General features: G+C 44.1%; 3 protein-coding genes and 1 long non-coding RNA gene across 4 annotated transcripts in view; 3 read left to right on the plus strand and 1 right to left on the minus strand.

Annotated features, from left to right (window-relative positions):
• Positions 1 to 951: 951 nt before the first annotated feature.
• On the plus strand, positions 952 to 6,623 carry LOC306818400 (kelch-like protein 41b). Its single transcript, XM_079335961.1, has 6 exons — positions 952 to 2,231; positions 2,806 to 2,963; positions 3,310 to 3,417; positions 5,070 to 5,255; positions 5,485 to 5,631; positions 5,723 to 6,623. The coding sequence occupies exons 1-6, from the start codon at positions 1,125 to 1,127 to the stop codon at positions 5,832 to 5,834; spliced, it is 1,818 nt and encodes a 605-aa protein (XP_079192087.1). The 5' UTR covers positions 952 to 1,124; the 3' UTR covers positions 5,835 to 6,623.
• A 695-nt stretch (positions 6,624 to 7,318) lies between these two features.
• Positions 7,319 to 9,208, plus strand: LOC306818761 (2-oxoglutarate receptor 1-like). The gene is made up of 2 exons (XM_079336481.1): positions 7,319 to 7,423; positions 8,014 to 9,208. Exon 2 carries the CDS (start codon positions 8,023 to 8,025, stop codon positions 8,995 to 8,997), a length of 975 nt encoding a protein of 324 aa, XP_079192607.1. The 5' UTR covers positions 7,319 to 7,423; positions 8,014 to 8,022; the 3' UTR covers positions 8,998 to 9,208.
• A 603-nt stretch (positions 9,209 to 9,811) lies between these two features.
• Positions 9,812 to 27,271, plus strand: part of LOC306818403 — a 28,310-nt gene continuing 10,850 nt past the window's right edge. Inside the window, exons 1-2 of the long non-coding RNA XR_013778191.1 lie at positions 9,812 to 9,959; positions 10,058 to 10,134. This is a non-coding gene — a long non-coding RNA (uncharacterized lncRNA). The remainder of the gene's footprint in view (positions 9,960 to 10,057; positions 10,135 to 27,271) is intronic.
• LOC306818401 (heparan-sulfate 6-O-sulfotransferase 3-B-like) lies at positions 12,225 to 27,176 on the minus strand. Its single transcript, XM_079335962.1, has 2 exons — positions 26,040 to 27,176; positions 12,225 to 13,211 (listed from the first exon to the last, which is right to left on the minus strand). Exons 1-2 carry the CDS (start codon positions 26,579 to 26,581, stop codon positions 12,449 to 12,451), a joined length of 1,305 nt encoding a protein of 434 aa, XP_079192088.1. The 5' UTR covers positions 26,582 to 27,176; the 3' UTR covers positions 12,225 to 12,448.

Here is a 27,271-nt window from a genome sequence, read left to right on the forward strand (position 1 = left end):
TCCTCACACTTTAAAGGCCGCAGATGTAGGACTTAGCAAAAACCCATCATTAGAGGACTTCTTTAACTGGTACTTTGAACATTTTGTACTAAAATCTGTGCCTGTGAGCAAACTGAAGTGGGCAATATATCCTCAGGAGTAGATGAAACAGAAAGTGTCTTTTTAAAGACTCTAACTCAAGAGTCACACACACACACACACACACAACTAAGCAGCTGGACAATAATGAACCCCACAGCGACACAGGAGGGCCATGCTGATTGGTGGACAGAGCTGTTTGGTTGTGTGACTCTCACCTGTTTCTACACACAGCTGCTGCACCCAAACTTTTCAGGCCCATTTTTGGCACTATCAGGTTTTTCTTTTTTTTTCTGCTCTTCAGTTAAGCTAAGATAATTGTTCCAATGTAAGATTTTTTTATGCATTGGCTTTGGCTGTTCCCTCGAATTGTGGCCTCTGATTTAATTAATAATAAGCCTCTAGGGAAAGAGCAACATTAAAAATTTGTTGGAGGGAGTCATGGGAATCGGAGGGATCCAAAAATGTAATAGTGGTTAAATATTTACATCAAATACAAGTCGTCCTTTATGTCTTAATAAAAAGTTAGAAAGCAGTCACATGTTGAGCGCGGAGTGTCATATCTTCAGATATAAATGAATGGATGTTCTGTCTCAAGTCTGTATTTTTGAATGTGACTGATTGCTCTAAATATCAGTCATAGAGTCATAGGTAGGGCTTGAGCTATTCAAGGGCTTTGACGGCATTGTCTCCGCTGTGAGTCGGCCATATGATCCAACCGCGAGTTGGATCACGGTGGCATATCCCCAATCTGGGCTGCCAGTTGCTTCTTTCAGTCTGTGACGGCAGCTGCAGGAGCCGAGGTCTGTGCTGCTCTGCGATTTGGCCCAGTCAGATTCCACAAGAGCTGAGACAGGCAGGGGGAGCAGAGGGAGCTAAATTTAGAGAGAGGTGGGGTTACATTGCAGGGTCTTCACAGTGGCAGCCCTCTCTGTGCCCTGCCTTTTCCAGCCAGGACCGACTGCCAAAAGGACCCGTGGCCTGCCGACTCCTTCCTCTTTCCACAGACCCCCTCGTTCACCCGACATTTCCCCTCCTGACACGCCATGGATCCCAACGCCATCAAGGAGGAGCTGCGCCTGTTTCAGAGCACGCTGCTCCAGGATGGGCTGAAGGAGCTGCTCAACGAGAACAAGTTTGTGGACTGCACATTGAAGGTGGGCGACCGCAGCTTCCCCTGCCACCGGCTCATCATGGCCGCCTGCAGTCCTTACTTCAGGGAGATCTTCTTCACAGAGGATGGGAAAGAGGTGGAGAACACCAAAGAGGTGGTTCTGGAGGATGTCAACCCCTCCATCCTTGACATGATCATCCAGTACCTCTACTCTGCCGAGATCGATCTCACAGATGACAATGTTCAGGACATTATTGCTGTGGCTAACAGATTCCAGATCCCCTCTGTCTTCACGGTATGTGTCAACTACCTTCAGAAGAAGTTGTCCCTCAGCAACTGCTTGGCCATTTTCAGGATGGGCCTGGTTATCAGCTGTCCGAGACTGGCCGTTGCTGCGCGCAACTTCATCGCAGACCGTTTTGAGCTCCTCTACAAGGAAGAGGAGTTCTTGAAGCTGGCAGCGCACGAACTGTTCGCCGTCATCGGTGGGGACTCGCTGAATGTGGGGAGGGAGGAGTTGGTGTTTGAGTCGGTCATGGCCTGGGTTCGTCACGACAAGGAGCGCGTCAAGGTCCTGAAGGATGCTTTCAACTGCATCCGCTTCCGCCTGCTGCCAGAGAAGTACTTCAAGGAGAAAGTGGAGACCGATGAGTTCGTCAAAGCCGATCCCGAGCTCCAGAAGATGATCCAAGTCATCAGGGATGCCTTCAAGGGGAAACTTCCAGAGACACCCAAGAAGAAAGAGGGGGAGGCGGGGGCTGCAGCGGAGGGAGGCGATGAGGAGAGCCTGTTCCCTGGATATCTGAATGACGAGCGCAGAGACGGCATGTACGGACGTGACTTCATTCTGATGATCAATGACACGGCCGCCGTGGCGTACGATGTCGTCGAGAACGAGTGCTTCCTGGCAGCCATGTCGGAGCAGATCCCACGAAACCACGTCAGCCTGGTGTCACAGAAGAACCAGCTCTACATCATCGGGGGACTGTTTGTAGACGAGGAAAACAAAGATCTACCCCTGCAGTGCTACTTCTACTTGGTAATTATGTTTGATTCAATTGATTACAAAATTAGGATGAATCATTGACTGGGAGGTGAACTGTGGATGATGAAACATTTCACTTCGATAATTTGAGTTTTGTTGCTAGGCAGCGGCAGAACTTAAAACTTTTAGCAGTGTCAGGTCCAGGCTTTAAGCTCGTCAGTTTTACGTCGTCTTGCAAAACTACCGAAAGTAAACAGGATATGTCTTAAATCAGTGTAGTTCAAGGCCTGGAAGCGTGTAGCATTAGTTTACAAACTGTTTCATCTCAGTCGTGTATTAGCAAAATACATTTTAAAAGTTAAAATTTCATTGTTCTGTTCTTTCCACAAGAATGACTTCATGTTGATTTCCTCAACTTCCTGTGAAAGTCATAGAGTGGATAGTGTTACCCACATTCGAGGTTTTGTTGGCTTTAAACGTGTTAATGCAATATTTAACAGCATAATCAATCTGTGGATACCATAACAGTAATTCATGATCTTCTTCAAAGGGGAGGTTAAAACGAGGGTACTAAGCGGCTGATTTCTCAACCGTTGGTTTAAATGAGTCTTGTTTTTTAAATTCACAGTTGGATCCGTTGACATCGGAGTGGTTGGCCCTGCCGCCCATGCCTTCGCCAAGATGCCTCTTCAACATCGGAGAGAGCAGCAACCTGCTGTTTGCCGTGGCAGGAAAAGACCTCCAGACCAACGAATCCCTGGACACTGTGATGTGCTACGATGTCGAGTTAGTGGGGGTCTTTTTTTTTTTGTTCATCCTTTATTGCATGTCATTAAGTGGAGTCTATATTTTTTAACTTCTCATCCTGTTTCCCACCTTCTGCACCGTTTTCAGGTGATAATTAACTGGAAGTGTGTACTTAGCTGTAATTAAGTTTTGATGATTTAAAAGTCTGATATGTTGAGATTATAAGAGAGTCGTATTTTTTAATTAAAGGCAGGTGATAAACCTTCATCACAGATCGGTTTGTCACCTCCACATGAGAAATCACACTCAATTGCACGCTGACTGAAAAGAAAACAGCAGCAGAAATAACTTGTCCTATCACTATTTTTAAATGTTACTTTTTCAGGAAAATGAAGTGGAGTGAGACCAAAAAGCTTCCTCTGAAGATCCACGGCCATGCTGTCGTCTCCCACAAAGGACTGGTGTACTGCATTGGAGGAAAGACAGATGACAAGTGAGTAAATGAGAGAGAGAGTGTGTGTGTGTGTTAGTGTGTGTGTGTGTGTGTGTGTGTGTGTGTGTAAGACCTTACTCTGTGAGCTGCAGCTGCTCATGGTCTATCATTCTGTCAGTCTGCAGGGCTTCACAGTACGTCATAGACAACAATTACATTGCAGCAGTCCAGAGCTAATATCTTACAATCATAGACAATAATCTGATTTGTGCTCCTCCTGTTGACTTTCACAAGGAAAACAACTTTACCCTCCTCACTGCTTACTCCCTCTAAAATCGAACCAATGACCGTTTGCTGTAACTGTTTTTGCAGTGATCTGGAAAAACTGCAGGATTGAATACAGTCACTATTAGGCTGATAAATCAGGGTGGTGTTCTCAGCTGTCAGGCGGGACACCAGTCACTGGGAGGAAACAAGTGTACTCCTCCTGCGCTCTCTTTTCAACGCTGCTCTGTTTAAGAAAACAGAAGGTGTGAAAGGCTTCACCTGAGGGGGCCTGACAATAGTGTGTGTTCTTATTTAAGGAGGCACGAGGCCCAGTCACAACATCTACATCCAATAAAACCTGTAAGGTCAGGCCAGATACAAACGACTAGATATAAAACTCAACAAAACAAGAAAATATTATATTATATAATAATATATTCTTTCACTCGCAGGTCAGTCACACAACCCAGCACGAGGAAGACGTCAGTGTAGTTTGCTCCGACTGTGTTTTATTGTAGGTGTGCAGTGACAATAAAGATAACGATACCTTACCTTACCTAACTTTGTCATGACGTAAATATCAGTGCATGAACAGACAGCTCCGTGAGACAAACGCGACATCTTTAACTGCGTCGACATTCGAGAACACAGCTTTGACACAGCATTTTTCTTCCCATTTGTTTGCTTTAGCCAGATAGCCATTATTATGACTGCATTCACATGTTACTTCTTTGTTTCTTGATTAGGTTGGGGTTGAAAATGAGTTTTCTTCATAAATGTATCATCATACAGTGTGCAGTTTTATTGTTCATTACTGTATATCTTTCTTTACACCTTTAGTCCAATCACAGTCACCTTATATCGCTACTCTTTTTTGATATATTTAACTTTGTCATTTTGTATTTCACAATTACATTTTGACACTTTAATTTTTATCGACACTTTGCTTTCTATGTATAATTTGGGTTTCGCTTAGCTGGTTTGGGACAAATTATGTTTTTTTTTAAATTGAATTGAATTAGCCATCAATTTCCTGTGTATTTGACAAAAAACAGTCACGATAGACATATTCTGTGTGTTGTGTTCTTTCATCAGCTCTCACAGCTGTATAGTCGAGTGGTTCTCCTTCTCTGAAACTGTGAAATTGTTGTCCTGCTGCTTGTTGATTGGTCGATGTGCCCTTTAAAAATAGAACTCATTATTGCCCTGATGAAGGCGCCATGCTGAACACGATGTCAGTCCATGAGTGAGTTTAGCTCAAAAGCATCAAAAGATGTGGCGTTTATGCAAACTGTCTTAAGGTGAAAACAAAATGATTTTTGAATCAGTTCATTCATCATGCTCCTAAACTGCATACATGTTAATCCTGTACAGTGCAGTGCCACACATTCAGAAAAGTGAACACTAAGATATCGACTCATAATTCCCTCCTTGTGTCCACACAGCAAAGCCCTCAACAAGATGTTTGTGTACAACCACAAGCAGTCAGAGTGGAGGGAGATGGCGGCCATGAAGACTCCCAGAGCCATGTTCGGAGCCGTCGTGCACAACAACAAGATCGTGGTGGCTGGTGGGGTCAACGAGGATGGCCTCATTAATATATGTGAAGCGTATGACTTCGCAGCAAACAAGTACGCAGCTCTCGTCATTTACATGTTTAATAGTTTAGGAGACACTTCGCTCTTGGACGTGTTTTAACTACATGTGTGAGGCTCAGAAGTGTTCAATGTTGGAAACTGTAAATAATAATAATAACAAAAAAAAAGAAGTTGGAAAAATTGGACTTCTGATCCAAAGTAAGAAAGTCTTTGAGAATCTCCATCTTACGCCTGACCTTCTCGTCATGTCGTTCCTCCTCAGGTGGGAGCCCTTCACAGAGTTCCCCCAGGAGAGGAGCTCCGTCAACTTACTGAGCAATGGCGGCTCTCTGTACGCCGTGGGCGGCTTCGCCATGGTTGAGACGGAGAACAAGGAGGTGGCTCCCACAGAGGTCACTGACGTCTGGCAGTAAGTTTTTTTTTTCTCACCGAAATGTGCATGTTTTTGTTGATAGCCATATCTCTGTTCTGGGATCTGACCTTTATTTCGGTCTCATTAGGTATGAGGACGATAAGAAGCAGTGGAGTGGCATGCTGAGGGAGATGCGGTACGCTGCCGGCTCCTCCTGTGTGTCCATCCATCTCAATGCAGCCAGGATGCCCAAACTGTAGACAAACACATTTCTTTCTTTCTAAACACTCGAACACCTCCTGACACCCCCCCCTCCCCCCTCCTCCTCCTCCTCCTCCTCCCCCAGCGAGCTGCCTCCGAGGCGTCTCATCCTCTGCACTCAGATTTCTGTGTCGAGTTGATCTTTGACATTAATTTTTTCTCTGAACTCAGATGATTTTATCTGTAGTATAAACACTCAGTTCTGCTGCCTCTTCAAAGACCGCACCGTCCCCGCAGTATTGAAAAAAAAAAAAAGAAGCCACTATTTAGATTCATCTTTAAAACACTGTTAACATAGTTTTCTTGCTCTTCTTTTGTAAAATAAACATAAAAAAAGGATCTGCTTCTTTCCTCTGCGTTTGATTTCAGTTGACTTATTGAAAAGTGACACAATAAAGACTTTGTTAACACATCGAGGTCAGCCAAGAGAGCAAATATAGACATTAAAAGCTCTTCAGTACTTTCAGGCAAACAAGGAAGTGAAACTGGGTAAATGGAAGGTGAAGTCTTTACATATGAACACAGTATAAGGAGCTCAAAATATGTGTCGTATTTATCTGTCAACATGTCCATCGGTTTCTACACAAGACTCGTGACTGGAAATGTAAAGGTGCGTCTTTGGACTTTACCCTCCCTCATTCAACATGTCCACATTAGAAACAGTTTAGTTAGACTGTCTTTGTCTGAATTGTGTTGCATTAAACTGTGTTGACTTACGTTACTTTACATTATATTGTGATTTGTTTTGATTTGATTTTTTTTTTCCTATAAATTGCTGTTTGATCATTGATTTGGGGCTTGTTGTGCTGCCTTTGGTTGCCATCGTTTAATGATAGGTTAACATTCATATTTCATCGTCCCAAAGTGATTATAAAGGGTGATGTTTTGCAAATATTTTTGCACACCATGCACTCCCTCTTTCAGCTGAAACGTTTCAAACTATATTGATTTAGAAATGTCTCATTTTGCTAATGTCATTCTGCTGCAGTGCTTCTAAACGAGGAGTCTACACTGTGTGATCTTGCACCGTTGAAGGTGTTTAATTGCATTCCAGGTAGGAGTTTCTGAGTATAATTACACTTTAACAGGTGACCCAGTTTATCTTGTGTACATTTCCCACATTCTCCTGAACTTCCTGATTACTTTAATCATAAACCAAGGTCTATGTGTGAGCCAATGATAGCCCTGTGCTGTCACACTGACGTCATCAAAAGCCCTTTCGAAGAAGCAACAAAGACCTCTGTCATTTATTTTCCTGAACACAAGGTGCACTGGATAATTTGATTAGTCAAGATGTGTTTTTATTCTCTAGAAATTCACCTGAAATGTGACCTGTGTGAATACCACGAACCTTGAGCTTGAGCAGCTCAAACATGACACCAAGAAGTCAGCACACGTGATTCAAGGAAAATCACACAATGGGAGACTTTGCACACACACGTATGCTGGAGTTTCCGACTGAGTGGAGAAGACGGGAAGGAAAGGGAAGAGAGGAGGAGGAGGAGGAGGGACGGACAAATTGATGTGAAAACAGAGATGAGACACTGAAGGCTTGGAGAGAACGTTGCTGAGGACACTGTGGCTAAAAGTAAGTAGAAAACTCGTTTTGAAGAAAATCAGCTTTTTGGACAGTTTACCTTTTTCCACAAAACTCTAAAACATAAAGTGTTGTAACGAGCACAAGTTACTGCAATGTGTAAATAACAACCTGCACACTCAAAACGAGAGCAGATTGCACTGACAGCATTACAAGAAGCTGCCTTCAAGCCAGAGAGCCATTGACGCTGTCATATCCTGAGAGGCTTTGAGAAATCAGACTGTTGACACGGAGAGATTAGTTGTGTTTGCTCCTTTCTTCTTCTGAGTTTGCTTGAATGTTTCTTTCCTCGTCTGCTTGCCTCTTTCTTCCGTGACCTCCCGTCCCTCCTCGAGCGGTAATTGCCAATGACATTGATATAAAAGCTTTGGGAAAAGGGAAGGATGATTTGCTCGTAGCCTATTTTTATCCCTCAATCAACAACAAAAAAAATACTGTATTTGTTTTCTCCTCAATTGAAAGAGATGGATAGTTCATGTAGCTCAAAACAATTAGAGTTATGTTTGTTGTATTATTCATTTCACAAGCAGCTGTTGTACAGTAGCTAAACTTTCAACATGGCTCCTTTTTTGTGTTTCAAGAACTCCATCATGGACAGAAACTGCACTGACATAGATGACCTGATGAAACGCTATTACCTGCCTGTAGCCTATGGAATTATCTTCATTGTGGGCCTGGTGGGAAACATCACATCCATTGGCGTCTACATGACAAAGCTGCGTCCATGGAAGAGCAGCAGCGTCATCATGGTCAACCTAGCGTTTACGGACCTCCTCTACGTCCTCAGCATGCCCTTCCTGATTTACTACTACAGCAACGGGGATTCATGGACACTCGGCGATTTCATGTGTCGCTTCGTGCGCTTTGGCTTTCATTTCAACCTGTACGGGAGCATCCTCTTCCTGACTTGTCTCGCAGTGTTTCGATACGTGGTGGTGAGCAAACCTCTAATGGCTGCACAGGTGCAGCAGAAGACTTGGGGGATTATTGCATGCTCCATTGTGTGGCTCATCGCTGCTGTCGAAATCGCACCTATGCTGATGATTAAATCCCTGAAGCATGAAGACAACAAGACAAACTGCTTGGACTTTGCTAGCGCCTTATCCTGGGAGCTGCGGTGGTATGCCTATTTGCTCACTTCACTTGGGTTTCTACTTCCACTTGTGGTGGTATTCATGTGTTACATCGGTATAGTGAAAGAGTTGGCGAAAGGGCCCCATATAAACAGTCCATGTCGAATACGAGCAAGGCGAGTAACCGTGCTGATCATGGTGGTATTTGTTGTATGTTTCCTTCCATATCATATCTTGCGTGTATTACGGATAAATACCAAAAGGCCACAAGATGCAACATGCATGGTGGAGCACATTGTGCATGCTGCATACATTATCTCAAGGCCTCTAGCTGGACTCAACACTTTTTTTAACCTGGCTTTATACACGCTATCTGGAGATACATTCAGGAGGGCTTTTCTTCAGACTTTTTACTGGGATTACGGGCTGGCCAAAGCAAAGTCATTGTTCAAACTGGCCACCATTTCCAAGGAAGACATGCCTGCTGTGTGACTGACTACAATTCATTCGTGTTATAGTCCGATATCTATGATATCTATTTTAACTAATTGCAACTAATAAAACTGTAACTCAGAAATGTGCCACATACCTTACATTGCTTATATTTCAGATGTTAATTTAAAGCTATTTAACTGTTTGTGCTGCTTTCTAAATGTGTCCTATGTGTACAAACCTGCTTTTATTTGAAAATAAACTACCAGCTACAAAATCAACCACAGCAAAAGAAACTCTTTCCTGATCGAAAAGTGAGAAAAAAACTGCTCAAGGGAATGGTAGCAATATTTGATGTAATGATATGGATATTACTCTGAACTCATCAACAGAGCTGTCAGAGAGTTTATGTTTAAACATTTTTTTTTGAATGAAATTATTCATTCCATATGCACTGCATGTCCTGTCACTGTATGTCCTGTTGTCCCACATGTATCCCCCTGTGTTCACCCTCTGTCGGCGCGCTGCCCTTAAAACTGTATACTGGTGAAAAAGAATTTCCCCTCTGGGACAATAAAATAAAAAGTCTAAAGTCTAGTCTAAGTCTAAAGTCTTACATGCACAAACGCCATTGGTCCAGAAGCTGATGCGGGTGTGTACAAGTGTACAGGTATCTGGAGAACATCATAGAATATATAAAACCACTATATGTCTATGGAGAACATTACCAACCCTGCCTTTTAATTTGTCAAAACACATTTTGTTTTGTTTTTTTCCTTATTTGCATCAAAGAGTAAATGTGTACTCGCTGTAGAAAAGCCGTCAATTACAAGCTGTACCTGAACCTATCTTCCGTGTTTCCGGTTATTTCCGGTTAATCAATCAGGTGTGAAGAGGTGGGACAGCGTTTTACGGCTTTTGAACCTTTTCATTTAATTTATATCCGGTTATTGAAGTTTATATTGATTTCATATTTGTTTTGTCTTCTACTGTGTTGAAAGAAGATCCCAACGCGTTTCTAAGTAAGTATGGGCTGTGTTTAAAAAAATGTATAATCATACGAACATTTGAAGATGTGCAGGTAGCTTAGAGGTCATTTTGGATTCTGAATTGTGTCTAGATGATGGACGGTGGTGTAAAGGACTCAGGAGGACTTGTTTCTGGAGGGGGCAGCTGACTGGTTTCTCTTCAGGAACCGTGAGTACGATCTACGACTGTTTTGGCGTTTTTAGGGTCAGAGGGCAAAAAAAAAAAAAAGTCAATATGTTTTATTTTGTGTGCTTGTGTGAGAGACACATTGTCTCTCTCAGTTTATTTGAGTTAATTTGAAAACACAATACAGCTTTAGTTATTTTTCATTTTTTTTTTTGTAGCTTCAGTGTTTTTACATTTTAGTTTCTGTTATTTTCCATGATGATTTACAGAAAACGCTTCTTTGCATTGCATTAGTGTGGAAGCAGATGGGCATGAATTTGACAGTAAAAAAAAGAAGAGAATCGTATCAATCGTTTGTCTCTCTGCCGGTGTGAGAACTGATTTTACAGTCAACAACACCTCCTGCAGCTCGTGATCTGTGAAACACTCTCAGGTTGTATCCAAGCACTCAGTGAGTTCTATATGCTGATGCATTCCTCACCCATGAGCTAACAAGGCACTCGACACATTCCTCTATTTAAAAGCTTACACACACACACACACTGCTTTTGTGCTACAGGGAGCGATCAACAAAGTGAAGTTAAGAGTTTGCATGTGAGTGCTTTCTAAGAGAGCGTTTCCTACATTACAGAACATGAATGGACAAAAATCTTTCACCACTAAAGACAAATCTGCGAGAACAAAGAGGCGCCAAGCGTTCATTTGTCTTCATCCAACCTCCTGGAACTAATCCTACCTGTCAACATCCTCCGTAGATAAAGGGAGCGCTTACATTATTTGTCTGCACACTGCCTCATCCGGGATGCAATATGTCATTCTGCTGCCGCGCTTTATGGCTGGGATCACAACTTAAAATGGTTTTAATCTGTGTCAAACTGATGTTTTCACTTTTCTTTGTGCATGTGTACATGGTGTCGTTATCACAGCCTTATATATATATATTTATATAATCTTTCTCAGGTACATGCTTTGCAAGTAGAATAGAGACAGCAGCTGGGGATGGAGAGGCTATTTTGGTCCGTGGACATCGCCATTTCCTTTTCTGCCTCCTGACTGATCTCCTCCTCATCCTCATTTTCCTCCTCATGAACAAAACATCTGCGCCGATCGGTCGGGAGGTGCTTATTACAGCCACAGGATATTAATATAAAGCAATCACTCCCGCGCCTAACATCTCCGAGGCCTGCTGTCTGCAGAAAAGGTGTTGAAATAGATTGTTTTTTTCCTTTCTGGAGTGCAAATTGAACGTCAGCGGAGCTGAGCACTGTATGTTTGTCAGATCGTGGAGGGAGGGCGGGGGTGTTCGGCGAGCCTCTGGCTTCCTTCTGTTTTCTGCAGCGCCAGCGTCACGGTCAATTGAACTTTAAATGATCAATTTGGAAGTGAAGAGCCTGTGATCAATGCCCTAATGGTGGAAATACCAATGTTCTCTCTCTGTGATGCAAGAGCAGCTCTGACAGGCTGTCTTTCAGGCCCTTTAAAAAAAAAAGAAAGAAAGAAGCTTGAGCAGTGTGCGTCAGTGTGCCTGTATGTGCGTGCATGTATGGAAGAAGTTGGCACACAGCTTGGAGATTTCAGATTTTTATGGCGAGAACATGCTGTGAAAAAAAAAAAGAAAAAGGAGCAAGGCAGATCACGTTCATGTACACATGCGTACCAGGGACACGTTTACATCACTGGGTGCTGCATATTTTTTATTGAACACATTTTTTTTTTTTCTCCTGCAAGAAATCGCCTCGATTGTTTCATCACGTCTCATTCAGTTGAAAGAAAGAGAGAGAGGAAAAAAAAAAAAAAAAAAGAAACACCGCTGACTACTGCCACTTTGTGCTTTGATATTCTTACGAAGCCAAACACCACGGAATAACTACGAGACTTCACTGCTCAACACGGCGCTAGATCACTAACATGACACGGAGGATCCTTCAAGTCGTCCACCGTTTTTTTTTTTTTTTTTTTAAATGGACTAAAACTTGCCCTCTCACTACGCACATCATTTTTTCAGTTGGATTGATTATGAGCGAAATTTGAGAAACCCTCCCGCCGCTCTGAGAACATTCAAAGCGCTCGCTAATGAATAAATAAAGAGAAATTCACGACGGCAGTGCATAAAAATAGCCATAAGAAACGAATCAAATCAAAATGTTTTATGTTGCCATGACAAATACATCCATCATAAATATTAAGACACCGTTCGGCAGTCCGACAAAGCGCTATGAGGGCAGGAGGTTTTTGGCAGATTCACAGCAGAGACAGCAGGAGAAGGAGGGAGGAGAGTAAAGCACGATGAATCAACCAGCCATCAGTCGGTGTGTTTCAGATTTTTTTATTTTTTTTTTGGGTTCTTGTGCTCTCCTCACCACCGCACCACCTGGCTGCTGTAGTCCTCTGTGGTGGTTATCTCCTCTTGCATCTTCACCTCCTCCTCCTCCTCCCCCCCTCCCCCTCCTCCCCCTCCTCCGAGTCTCCACAGTGCAGCGAGGTAGGTCCTGTGCATGCGCTGCCTGTGCTGCCTCTCCTGCCACCTCCGCACGCGCTCCTCCTGGTGCTGCTTTTGACGCTTGTACTGGTAGCGCCGCAGGAACAGCTCCTTGGCGTACTCGTAGAGCTCCACATCCAGCGCGTTCAGCCCCTCGATTCGCCACCGCACCTTCTCGCTGATTCCCACGCTGGCTGCCCGCGTGCTGTTGATCTGCGTGAAGGCCCGGATGAAGTGCAGGCCGAACGTCCGCTCAAACAGGTATTGCGTCTTCCGCTGGAACTCCGTCAGGCCGTAGAACGCCATGTTGCGTAAGTTAGCTTTGGCACTAGCTAGCAGCACGCGGCCTCTCTCCAGCTCGCTGACAGACGACATGTTGTAGCAGCCCACCAGGCTGAGGTCGGCCAGCATGCGCACCTGCCTGTTGTTGGCGAGGTTCGAGGGGCATTTCATGAAGTCGGCCAGAGTCACGCCGGTCCAGTCGTCGCCGCTGTAGCAGGCGGGGAGCTCGTCCTGAGTGGGCGGCCGGCCGTCACACATGTGCAGGGCCGTTTTCCAGGTGGCCCCGCGCTGCACGTGCTTCCACTCGCTGAGGTAGCGTGACACAGGGTCGCGTAGCATGGTGATGTAGTAGAAGTTCCTGTGGAGACGGATAAAGAGATGCGTAAGACACGACGTCGAGGAAACCAGACATTTGAGTCGACGCTCAATCTCAAAAAGCAAACACACATTTGTTAGTGTATGACATCATCATCCAGGCCCCCCTTTGAGTACTCTCATCTTTAGCCACGCCCACAGATTTGTGTTCATCTTCAACTTGTTTTTTTTTTTTTCTCCCTCTCTGCGTGTAATTCGAAGACTTCTTCCCAGCAAACCGTCGTCAAGTTAAGGCGGCGTGCAGTGCCAAACGCGGCGAGCGACATTTTCGACACAGCGAGGAAGTTGGAAACTAAAGGCTACATCAAATTTCTCATTTCCTTGCTGCAGATAAAAACAGAAGTATGAGCCGGAAGAAATGCTGCGGCGCTGGAAGTATGAGGAGAGCGCTGGAGGTGTGATTAGGGTTGAAATGAAAAACATCATCAAGTGTGTCTGAGGGTGTTGCAGAATAATGAAAACAAGCATATATAGCATTTATTATCCCACAGATGTGAAATTATTATAGTTGTTATCACACTCATTTGCTCCTGCCTACCTCTCGTAATTAGTCCCCCCCCCCGTCTCTTCCCGTTTCTGGCTCGCTCTGATCTGCCACGACCGAAAAATTGCTGTAACCCAGCAGCAGGAAAAAAAAAAAAAAAAAAGCTTTCAACTGACAAACAGCTTTCAGCTCTTATCTATTGAGCTCAGTGATGACCAGCATAACAGGAAGGTGACTCAAGGAGTCAGTGCCAGGAGAAATTCAGCAGCCGTTTAAAAAAAAAAAAAAAGAGAAAAAAACTTGTTTTTCAAAGGGATGAAAACGGAGATAAAAGGGAAATTGAAAACGTACGTCCTGGGCGCAAAGATCACCGAGACCTGTGGTGTCACGGCAACAACAACAAAAAAAAAAGAAGCCTGAATGAAAAGTTGAAGATTTAATTTTCTTTCACAGGGCTGCCGTTTACCTTCCAGGGACATTTATTCAACCTCGAACTAAAGAACCAGATTCAAGGACGTTTTCCCGCAGCCCCACAACAGTTGGGTTTCCCCTGTTGACTCTTTTACTTTACTTGTTGAGGTGCCTTTAACTTCCTGTTAGCTGATTTGTCAGAAGCGAGTCTCTGTGGACCCAGTTTGGCCCAGAACCCTGATGCTGGAGCTGGATCCCTTTGTGACTCCTGAGTGTGGAAGTGAGCAGGGCGGAGGACAGGTCACCTCTTCATTTCATGTTTTAGTTTGGACTCTTGTCCTTACTGGATGAAAACAATTATATTTTAAAATGCTGTTTGGACTTTACGAAGAGAGGACGAGGGGAGGGGAGTGACGTAGGAAAGGAGACGGATCGGATTCAAACCTGGGCTTCCTGCTTGGAGGACTACAGTCTCCGTTCAAAGGGAGTGCACACTAACCACTAACCAGCTCCCAGAAAGATCTTCATGTTTGAGTTTTTTTTTTAACTTTTGCTTGTATTCTAGTCACTAAAGGCCAACCAACATGATCAGGTTATGTATCTTATAGTCACCTTCTTTTTTTTGCGACCTAACTAGGGCACTTCGTAGGAGACTTATAACTCATTCTAGCTGTTAAAGACTTTTTAATTTCGAGGGAAAAACTGAACAGGGAGACTGTGTCAGAGCACACTTCACACCTCTCCAGCTGAGGGTGTTGATGCACGTTTCAGAGTTTATCACACTGTGAATGTGTGATCACATTTGCAGGTCTCATTAAACAGTCGTTACCCGACAAAACCAAACACCTTCGTCCCACTGAAATCCACTAATCTGCCCCTTAAAGTGAGTGAACGGGACATCGAGGGAAACGTGACCTGCTCAGAACACGTTGGAGCATGTCGATCATCTTTTCCACGTCAACATTTCAAAATGCATTTCCCTCCCTGTCCAGCAGTAGTCCTCAGCGTGCTGCCACCTTCTCAAATAAACCTCCTTCATGCCTCAGACACCTTTTTTTTTTTTTTTTTTATGACCTGGAAGTCCCCTTTTTTAAGATTCAAAATGTCTTTTACAAGCGAGACCTGGAAAAGGTAGCCGCCCAACAAAACCCTAAAACACACAAAACAAACACACGGGGAGATCAGAAGAATTTAAAACAGGCCCTTTAAACGAGCAAGAAGATGCAACAACCGCTGTCACCACAGTCTTTATGATACCATACTGCAATATAAGTGACTCTATCCTCAATATTTTCTATGTGCAAAGTTCAAGATAGGAAAAGGTTTTCCCCTGAATAATGATGCCCAAAGAAAACGACGATATAAAGACAGGATTTGGTCCTTAATTATTGAAATATTTCTATTTGGTCGGTCAACATGAGAAACGTTTTGGAAAGGTTTCATTTTGTTCGGCTTCTCAAATGTGAAAAAAAAAAAAAAAAAAGTGTGTACCTCAGTTCACTCTGAAATGTGTTATGAGCAGCCAGAGAAGGTCAACAATTTAGCCTTTTATTACCAGACGGCTGATATCAACCAGCTGTGATGTATTCTTAAGTGAGTGTCGGGATGATATCACGGCAGAACACACCCGCAGACAGACACACCACCCACAGATAATGGGCGTCCACAGTGCAGCGCTAAGTGAATTACTCTGCCATCTACGCTGGGGTTTGATAGCAGACGGCCCGAGATGGATGGACACACACCATCGCCTCGCAAAGCGGCCTTTGTTCTACTTCCTGGAAAAAGAGCTCGGCTCTTTCCCCCCTCTCCTGCGCCTATCATCTATCTGTACAGCTAACCGCTCGACAGCCCGATCAATAAATGTCCGCGCTACCCCGGCCTCTGTGCATCTGTGCTTTCATCATGACCTATTGACAAAGAGCAGCAAATGTCAAAGCGCTCCTCTTACTCGTGTCAGCGACAACATCCAGGGTCAGATTATGAAGGTCAGGAATAATTACGCATCAGATGAGCGGCTTGTGTTTCCTCGCACCGAACGTTTCCTTCCTCGTGTTTTAAAACATTTATTACGCTTGAAACAAATGATGGCCTCCCCATTTGATCCGGCGTGTTGGCATTTTATTTAGCTGTAGAAATATACTTTGGTCATGAACTCGTTTTAGCTTCGGTTGGGTCACCACCACTTCCGCTAAATGCTACAAAGCTCACAAGGCACGTTGACTGAGCATTGATCCTCCCAGCTAACGGCTAGCTTACCTTATTATACCAAACCCTTCTCTTTTATTAAAATCCAGTCAGGCTGCAAAAATGGGCATTTTAACATGGGGTGTGTATGTGCAGCAGCCTCAAGTGGACACACGTGGAACTGCAAGAAAGACGCGCGTCTATGAAAGAGGATTGAACGGGAACGTAAAATCCAGAGATTCTTTGAGTGTTTCAGTCAATGTGTCGCGTGATGAGGCTTCCCCAAAACTAAAACCACACCTGCAGCCATCTCTCTGAGACTTCATCTATCATTCAGAGCTGGTTTGTTCCTGATGCCCGAGCCCTTTGCTAAAGTGCTAAATGGCTTTCCGTACTTTCAGACCTGACGAGAACAAAGTGGGGAACGCTTTTTTCGTCCTTGTAAGGTAACCTGATTGATCCAGCCGAAACCCTGACAGAACAAGACTCTCAATCTACTCTTACATTGACACAGTCGCTCTGTGTGTGTGTGTGTGTTTGCGTGTGTGTGTTTGCGTGTGTGTGTGTGAGCTCGAGCTCATGCTAGCGGTTAAGAAAAATCTAGTTGTGTCGCATTTTGCTGCAGATCAATCGCACGCCTGCTTCATGCCCCTCTCGCTCGCCTGTCACCTTTCTCCACACGGCCAACCTGCAAACACCATTGATCGCCCGCTCTCTGAGTGTGTGTCTCTCTCTCTCTCTCTCTCTCTCTCTCTCTCTCTAAATCACCATCAAAAAGCTACAGAGGAAACTCGCAGCACAAAGATCGATATGTGCTTTGTTAATTCACTCACTACCATCAAGGACACGCAGCCATCTCGTGATAAAAGCCTCGATGGAAACTACTCCTGCTGTCGAAGAAGCCGCCCGTACAAACAGTACCTCGTCTGACAAAACACCCAAAGTTCCCAATCTGTTTAAAATTGTAAAAACGTGCATCTCTAAAGGCCGCCTCATAACACAATAAAATATCGCTTTAGAGGCTTTTTTTCCCAGTCAGACAAGTTGTGACTCAGGAAACAAGCACAGGACTGTGAATCCATTTCACACTGACGCAGGGTGTTGATAACTCGCACTGTTGGGTCGCATCCATTATCGAGGTGTTTCTGTACCCTTAAGGGATCCCTCAGCCTCTGCTTTTAGCCCTTCCGTCGTCTCAGACTCTATTCACACGCTCTCTTTTAGGTGGTTTAATTTGAACTTCTGAATAAGAATAAGAATAATAATTAAAAAAAGAAGAAGTTTGAAATGCCCCTCAGCCGTGATGAGCTCTGATAAAAGTTTGGGAGTGTGAGTCACACGTTTCTCATTAAATAGAAGCGAATGAACCCCGATGTCTGAGAGGACAAGTAGAGCTTAAATAAGAGGTAAAAATATCCCTCAATTATAACCCTGAAGATTGCCCATTAATTGAATGTCCCTTTTGCTTGACAGGTGATTGAGCCTGCTGATAAAAGGCCTTTTCATTTGCAGTGCTCTTTTTCTTTTTACGACTTTATTGAGTTTTGGGTAAAAGTAAGAGCAGAGACCCCAAAACAGCACCAAACATATAAAGCAATCTTGACTTGGAATGACCACGTCAGCAGTGAAAGAGGAAGTGTTTAATGAGCGAGACGACTCGAAGCCTTTTCGACCAAAAAGGATTTTTTTTTTTTTTTTTGCATAACGCTTGATTTGACGATGAAGATAAAATGCTGGCCTGGGTTCGATTTTTTCAGCTCAGCCAGCTCAACAGCGGGTGAACGGGTGACCACTGAGGCGCGGGAGTAAGAAACAGGAAGAACAGCGGCAGCGAGGAGAAGGGAATTACAAAGACGGAAGGTGCAAATTCAGCAGCGGCCGCGCGTCGCTATTCCACGCCACGAGGTCGAGCCAGATCCATTTCCACTCATCTCGTTCTCTCTCTCTCTCTCGTACTAATTCAATCTTTGTCTGCCAATTACAGGCTAGATGATCCCCGTCCCCATCTGTGCAGATACACACACACACACACACACACTCCTTCAGCTCTAAATGATGTGTCAGTGGTGACCCGCTCCTTTTTAAAAGTGAACCCAGCTGTCGGGAATATCGGCAGCTTACATTGTTTCATAAATCATACTGAGGTACAGATTGAGACAGGGACAGAAGGAGGGGGGGGGGGGGGGGAGAAATGATGAGCAAGGAGACTTGGTGCCACCCGCTGATCTTCTCCGGTCGCAGATATGAGATGCTATTTTAGGCGATAAAGGAAAAAGCCCCAGGGAGGCAGGCGTGGAGACGAGGGAGCCGAGAACACTCCCAGAGAGAGGAGTTGTCCGAAACCAAGCGCAGCACTTACATCGCCGCGCAATGTGGACGTGATTGCATTTCAGGCGGCGACATTTTTCGTCTTTGTATAATACACCCACGGCGGGCACGGCGTCCACGCACACAAACAAGCTGGCGTGTGCAGCTTCAGTAGCTTTAGCGTCTTAGCCTTAACCTTTGCATGACATCTTAATCTTTGCAGCTTTGCGAGGTGTCAGCCCGTCTTCGAGGTCCATGTAGATGCGGAAAAGGATAAATGGAAAGACTGTACTCTGCAAAGGTCACTCCTACCCACACAGTGCGAAAGAATTTCTGAAAGGAAATGGACTTTTTAGAAATATGTGAAGGTTGCCTGCTCCAAACGCCGCGCTTTATGTTTTCCTGCGAAGCCTTGAGCGGCTTAACAGGTTGAGTCCTCACTTTAGTTACGACTCTGGAAAGCACACACAATAAGATCTGAAATTATAGGTTCGGCGTGCTGAGGAAAAATATACGGCTTGTATTATACAGAACAAGATGTTGTTGCGATTCTCTTTTAATTTGAAGAGTTGAACGTTTGATGGAAGTCCGCGAATAAAAATCTGTGCCGCCTCAGTGATGTTTTCCCTCCTTTCACAAAGTCGGCACTGCTTTGTCATCCGAAGGAATCCCGTCGACAGGTTTCGGAATAAATCCGGACTTCTAGATTAAAACCCCCCCCTCCCCCTCTTTCCTTCCTGGTATAATAAAACCTGTCTTCGACTGCCCCTAATCCCTCTGAGGAGTGTAGAGATTACCAAGATCCTCTGAAAATCTCCCATTTCACAAACGAATACTCGACAGTGCTCGCTGGCATGAAGGCGCCACGATGTTCTGATTGAACACGCTCACAGTTCCTTCACTTGACGCGTCTCAAAGAAGAGTTAAGAGTCGAATTAAACAAAAAAAAAAAAAAAAAGCCGATATGCAAAGAGAACGCTCTGCCAAGCCTCGGCGTGGAATAATAAATGGTGTATTTAAACAGAAAATCACGATAATGGTTTCGTGCCATCCCAGCCAGAGCATGATGCATGCAAGTGCACAGCAGTATGCAAATAATTGAAACGGCATGTGTAATTGCTCACTGGAGTTACCGAGCAGTTCATGCTTCCTGTGCAAAGTTAAAGTTAATGAGGAAAGCGGTGTCACTTGGAAAGGCGAGAAATGTCATGATGGTTAGAAGAAAAAAAAGAAACGAGTAAAAGTAAGGCTCCGAATAAAGCAGAAGAAAAAAAAACCCCCGGAGTGTTCAACTCTTTTTTTTAAATTTTATTTATTTATTTATTTATTTTTTCTCTCCTCACAAGATTTCCAGGATACTATCTGTATGCTAGCAGAGGCTTGCAGACAATGAGCTGAAACCCCAGGGAGCTACTGTGTCCTGTCAAGACCAACTCATGCATGTCTTTGAGTCAATACAAGAGAAGGACCTGCTCCTGATAGCTGATACGATAAAAAGAAGTTCATAAAATAAAACGTCTGCACCTCTAGAGGTAAGAAAGGTAAAAAAAAAATGTAGTCAGCAAAGATGTATACATGAATAATCTGTTTCATGACCAGATAAAAACTCCTCACAGGAGCTTTAAGTCCATCAGTCATCACTTCATACCGATGCTATCTGATAACTACAGACAAACGCGTACATGTCAGTTGGCTAAACTACTTGAAGAGATGTCTCCCAAAGGACCAGTGTCTGACCTCTGGAGTCAGACACTGCGTGTACGTCTTCATCCACCAGAGGTGACCAATCAGGACTTCAGGGAATTTCACAACGCTGAATGTAAAATGTACCGAATCCAACACCGACGCGGTCTGAAATGGACTTTTTTAATCACTGACCAGAGTGGAACGTAGATTTTTTTTAAATCGCAGGGAGAGCTTATTTTTAACGACAGAAGGTCAAATAGTCACTATCTCCATCGCCACCTACCGTAGTAGAGTCGGACATTTCTCATTTCTGGATATGCTCCACTTTATGCTAACTCTGCTAGCATCAAACGCTTGTTTATAAGATCGTAGTTAAGATGTGTTTATTTCAGCGGGTCACTGGTTTTGGTACCAAGTTGCTGCATTCACTGGTGACCTGCTAACTCATATAGTTGGGGTACTGACTTGAGTCTGCCTGCTTTTAAAGGAATAGATTTAATACCTCGTGCGAACAATCTGGATCATGTCATTCTCCTTTTACATTAACCTGTGAGTGTTTTGAATTGAACAGTGGTGCACCTGTATTGGCGGCTCGCTAATCCAACGTGTCATTAGCGCGGGCAGGGATGTGCTATTTTCTACCTTTTTTGAAGTCAGAACTCATCCGCTGGGAGCAGTTTGAGTGACATGAGGCCGCTGGAGGTCACATCTTTTTTGACAATCCACCATCTTGTCACATTGAGTTTTTTTTTTTTTAACAACGTGTGGTTTGTCAGCAGCCTGAAATAACCTGATGTGTAAGCTTGGAGAGTGACAGCACAGTCCAAAGCAGCGTTTGACAGCGAAAGGGCGGCATTACGCCTCAAGCGTTTTAAGAACTACTCTCTGCTTCAAACCCGAAACACATTCTCCCAACAATATACATCCCTCTCTGAAATCTCTCCGCTCTCTTTGGCTGAGGATTGAAACTGACTCGGAGTATCTCTAAGGGGAGATTAATGTTGAAAACTTGCAACCAGATGTTTCTTCAACACAGTCTAATATTTCAGAATAACGTGGTTTAATATAGTTTTCCTTCCAGTTGTTCGACTTTCAACTTCCTGCATATTTTAGCATATTTTAATGTCCATCGTGTCATTATCATCATCATATTTGGGCGTGTTTGTCAAATGAATAGCTAAAACCACCTTAACTGGTTCCAGATGAACTGGGCTAATTAGACTCTGGCGGATCTGTGTTTCGGCCAGACTGCATTCTCTGCTCTAATCTGAAATAATGAGGTCAGTAATAAGGTTACACTCTCTGACTGCTCAGTGTGAGGCGGCCTGCCGCGGACAAACAGGACGGCCCCGGCTCTTCGAGTGTGTCTGACGTCTGGCCTTGCAGCAGTTTTGCAGCCCGCTGCGATGTGAGTGCTGCAGCCGCACGCTGAGAGACGACTCTCACCTTCCGGGTATCACTCAGGGAAGTTTGTGAGTGAGGGGTGGGAGCTGTCAGACACGAGGAGGAGGGCGCAGGTCCATGCAGCTTGTGTTAAGTCAAGATGGGGGGATGGATAAAGGAAGGAGCAAACGGCAAGAAAATCCTCCTTGAGGTGAATTACAAATCTCATTATCTTCTCCTCGTGAATGACAACCAGACTGCTTTAAAAAAAACAAAAAAAGAGCTCAATCAATTCTCTCAGTTCCCTTTCTGATTGTTATGCTCTTTGAACCTTAAGAGGCTTTTACCATCAAAACAAAAATCCTTTCTGAATGCTAAAATAATATGTGAAAACATCAAACCTGTGCAGCTATTGGATTCACTTGTGTTTGAACACTGCGTAGGAGAGAGGTGACTTCAGGGTTTTTTTCTTTTTTTTTCCCTTACGGCATTAATGATTAATTCATAGCAAAGGTAAAAACACGTCAGAAAACAGCTTCCACATAAACAGAATAAGATCAGCGAGATATAAGTGGCTCTTTGCCTAAAATCGTGGTAACGTTCAAGTTCCTGACAGGAGCTTTAAAATGAATCAACATCTGAAAATAGGCCATAAAAAAAGTGAGGTGCAGACATTTCCCTGAAATGCAGTAAAGCAGAGTAAGGCTTTCTAGGAGCGCTGTGACTTGTAAATTGTGCTCAAGAGTTAAATAAACGGGCGAGGAGTCTTTGAGAGCTTGAGATAAGACATCACAGCCTGCAGGATGCAGCCTAAAGATAGGTGTGGGCGTCATCCCTTCCCATGATGCTTGATCCCTGACTGTCTGCGCTGTACGGGACTTGTATAAGACCATAGTCATCATCATCGCTCCGAATCGATGTGCTGATTTGTCTTTTTCGAATCACACGGAAAGTATTTGAGTGTTTCATAAGCACATGAAATGGTTCCGCCTTTAGGAAAGTGCTCACAGAGCTTCTGTCTGAACATCAAGTTCGAGTAAAAGTACATTGATAATTCTCTTTAATGTCTCCTAAACACAGAGGGATCAAAGCTGAAAAAACAAGCAAATCCAAAGTACAGCCATCGGACTGAATGGAGCAGAGTTAAGTCTCGTATTAAGCCGGGCAGCACGCACACACACACACACACACACACGCACCAACTCAGTTCAACTCCCTCCGCTGCCATCAACGTGTGCGTCAGCGTCCGTCACAGAACAGCTACATCCCCCAAAGTGACAGGACAAGAGCCTTTCACATCTGATAAAACTGCAACATGGAAGCTGGTGACGACGCTCCGAGTCCTCTCTCTTTCGCGGTTTTTAATTGAAATTGACAGGAGGGCTTCACTTCCTTGTTAGTCGAAGGCTAGATTGCGATGGTTCCCCTGTCTTTGTATATCTATATATGAGTGTGTGGGCAGACCATCAAGCAGGCATTATGGCAGACAAATGAGAACTTCATGTGACAGATCTGTGGCTGTTTAGCGAGTTGTGACTCAAACATTCACAGGTAAAGACTCAGTTATGAGTCATGGTGAATTTGGCTAAGAATGACCTTCTTCTGAGATATCTGTCTCAATTCTGCCTCCGATCATAGTCGACAGCTGCACAAGGCGACGTGTGTAAATGTTTAAATATTCAAGGCTTTAGAAGTCGAGTTGTTCTGAGACTGATACCAGTATTTGAAATCCCTCAGATAGTTCCGAAAGATATCTGACACTCAAAAGCTGAGCCAGGAAATTCACCATTTCTGGACCATCTGACTTTTCTTGATCTCCAAAACGGTCTCCGACACAGCAATAGTACACATTATGTCTCCTGCTTGGAATAGCTGTTTTAGAGTGACAAACACTGATTGGTTAGAGGGTCAGCTAAATTAAAACTTCAAACTTGCTAATATGCATGTTTCAGTTCAAACAGTTCAATGTTTTTATTGATTTAATTTTTTACCTACCAAAATGTCAACTCTGTGTTTCTGACAACTAATATATAAACTATATGTATTTTTACATCTGTAGAAAAAAAATCATTTTGACCATTATGTACAATAGTTAAAAACATTTATAAAAAAAAAAAACACAAACCAATTTCCAGCAGATTAGCTTAGCTCATTTTTTAGGCCACGCCCCCTAACAAAAACAGCTACATTCATAGGGCTGTAGTATAACCTACAACTTCTCAATAATGTTTTTTTTATGTGTAGTTGTAGAGTTCACATTTTATATTAGAACATCTGATGAGAAGAATACAAATCAGCAATACCTTATTTAAAGAATATTCACATTGTTAGCCCATAATTACACACTGCAGTGTCCTTGAGAAAGACTTTGAATCCCTTAAAGCTGCTAAGTATGGTCTATGACCTCTGACCTTCATGTGGGGTGGGGGCTACAGAGAGCGTTCCTCTGCAGGGATTAATGAGGTATCACATTCACCATGAGTACTTCTCAAGATTGCTCAGTGCAGTATCGTGTTATAAGGGATATTCCCTGGTTTGGAATAAAAATCTCTGTAAGTCAACACCCACAAGAGTCCATTCACCACTCATTAGTGCTTTTAGTGGAAATCACTGCTCTCCTGTCAAAGTAATTAGTAAAAATTGACACTTAGCAGCGGGAAATTGCTGCATAGCACAGATCTGCTCCAAACTTTGAAAAACATTTTAAGCTAAATGATGTCTGCAGTCCGTCTTGAACGCAGCAAAGTGCCCGTGTTAATGAGTGCTGAGTTTCCACTGACGATTACACGGAGCTGACAAGTGTTGACTGGAGTGTTGTTGATTCGCTCGCAGTGCCGATCTGGCTCGGAGGCCCCACATCAAAATTATTTAAAAGCTTTAAATGAAGTCTGATGGCTGCCACAGAGGACAGTTAATGGATTGGAAGGATTTTTTGAGGCACTACCCCCCCCCCCCCCCATCCTTGTCCCCCCTCCCCCCCCCCATCCTTGTCCCCCCTCCCCCCTTTAACGCTCACAGTAACATATGGAGATTTGCTCTCTGAACCAGTTATAAGGTAAATTGGCTTCAACACGCAGGCGGCACACCTCGGAGGACCCTGGCCTTCTTAAGTGATTTACTCCCTTAAGCTTTCTTCTGTAATTACAGAAAATTGAAACAGAGCCTCAGACACGGATGCGGTCCGGATCTCAGTGTGCTGGCAGACAGCTGCTGGTGGGTGGTTGTTAACACAGCTTTAACAGCTCCACGTTACATGCCAGTAAGGGCACATATGCTTGGCGTGACGCGACCCAGAGGTAATTGAACGCCCGGGAGAAATCGGTGTCACAACCTACATTGTTCTAAAAGCCTCTTACCTTAGGCTAAGTGCCTCTCGGTAAGCAAACCTAATGACAAAATGAACCACCTGTTGGAGGCTCGTGAAACGTCTGTTAGAATTATTTCCACGATCGAGTAATTGAGCAAACGCTGGGGGGGGGGAGAAGAAGAACACGTCAGGAAACCACAAGAAGGGGGGAAAAAATCCCAGGTGTGTCCTCCTCACATCGTTCATCAAACAGTCCAGTTATTCAATCTGAAATGAGGTCAAACTAAGAAACGACTTTTTCCCTTTAAAAATATCTGCTGATTATATCTCTAAAGTTATGCCTCATTAACATGTGTTTTACATACAGGTTTTTTTATGGGTCATTTGCAGCTCTGTACTTTGTGATTTGCTTGGTTGGTGAATCAGTTAACACATATGAGTATGTGAATGCAAATGAGCTCTGAGTGAGTGAGTGAGTGAGTAAATGCATGCATGAGTGAAGGAGCGAGGGGCTGAGAGAGTCAGCCATTGAAGGTGTGTCAGTCAGTGATGAGTGAACAAGTGAAATCACTAAACGAGGTGGCGCGCACAATGACAACAGCAGCAAAATGAACGATGAGGAAGAACAAGAGTGCAACATGGAATTGAAGAATGAGTCACTGTCCGAATCATTCTTTGCCACAAGTGCTTATTTTGCCCCCCCCCCCCCCCCCCCCCCTGTTAATGTTTACTCTTTCTTGGTTGTTGTCTTTGACATTATGAGTGTTTCCTGGTTAGCTGTGTTGTATTATATTTGCTTTGATTACTTTCATAACTTGTTTGTGTGTCACATGTTAGGAGACTCTGGATTTCATTGGCTTCTTCTGCACATTTCTTTTAAAAGACATCTTTTTTTTTTGTCATCATACTGTCCGTTTTTTTCTTTTCTTTGTTTTAAGTGCATGAAATATTTAAAAAATATATATATTGGGTGATTAATGTTGCACATTATCCAGAACACAAATGACTGGGTGGGTGCCCACACCTGTCTGCAGGTCACACCTCACCTTTTGCTCTTCTGTGCGCTCTTCTTGTCCCTCTTGTTCATCACCACCGGCACGCAGCTCGACAGCTCCGTCCAGTCCGCGTGCAACCCGCAGCTCCAGCCCGTGGAGAACCTGGAGAAGAGCCACGACTCCGCTTTCCCCGGTCGGTGACAGGTGCACTTCCTTTGGCCGGGCATGCAGTCGCACGGCTGCTCCAGCTGGATATTCTTCACCAAGTGGCGCCCAAACGTCGTCCCGCCGGTCTTCTGGATATGGAGGAAAACCATCACATCGTCTCCGCGGATGTTAAAGTCGATATGCCGGTCCAGGTCCCGCTCAGTGAAGTTAAATCTGGATGTGATTTTGGAGGCAAGGTCCTCGTCCGCCTCCGGCTCTGTGTAAACTAACTCGAACCCTGATGAGTAGCGCTGATAAAGCCCCTTTTCGTCACTTCTAAAGTAGCAGGTGTTGCTGTCGGACGGGCACACATACTGGTAGCCAATCATTAAGAAGAGCACCGCCGCGATGGGGATGAGGATGAGTCTGTTGAACTTCTCCTCCATGGTGGACAAACTGTAAATCACGCCGTCGGCACAAACGGTAACGTGATGTCCGAGTCCTCCTCCCCTCCTCTCATCCTGCAGCCTCACTTCAGGTAACGCTGCGTGCTGCTCCTGTTAGTCAAGAAGCAGGAGTTCAAGTCCCAGAGGCAGGTGGAAACATGTTCTGCAGGGCAGCTTTGACTGGCCTCGTCCTGCGCAGAGAACAGCTCCACTTCTCAAATTTAAAGCTGTAAACCATTCAAGTTATTTCCCCTCAAAAGGATAAAACAGTTTCCTTATATATGCCACAGTGGTTGACATTATTCTTGTGAAAATGACACCTTTTGGAGACGTCAGCGCGAGACGGCACATCCGCACATGAGGAGCGCTCGAGCTCGGCTGTCCTGCCAAAGCCAAATGCCGATCGGTATCTGATCCGCGCGCATGCTGCAAGTTAAACCAGATTAACACTATGACTTCCGGTCCTATTTTCAAATTAATGGTTTTATGTAAATTGCCTTTGCTAAGTAATGGTATTATGCAACATTAGTATCCTGCATAAACAACCGCTGTTTAGAGATAATCGAAGGACATTTAATTACAACATAAGAACCTCTCAGAGTCTCTTAAGGGTCAAATAACTACACTAGTCTTCAAATAACAATGTGTGTGTGTGTGTATATGTGTGTGTGTATATATATATTAGATGTA

Source organism: Symphodus melops, assembly GCF_947650265.1.
Source record: "Symphodus melops genome assembly, chromosome: 23".
In the NCBI taxonomy this organism is placed as follows: domain Eukaryota; kingdom Metazoa; phylum Chordata; class Actinopteri; order Labriformes; family Labridae; genus Symphodus; species Symphodus melops.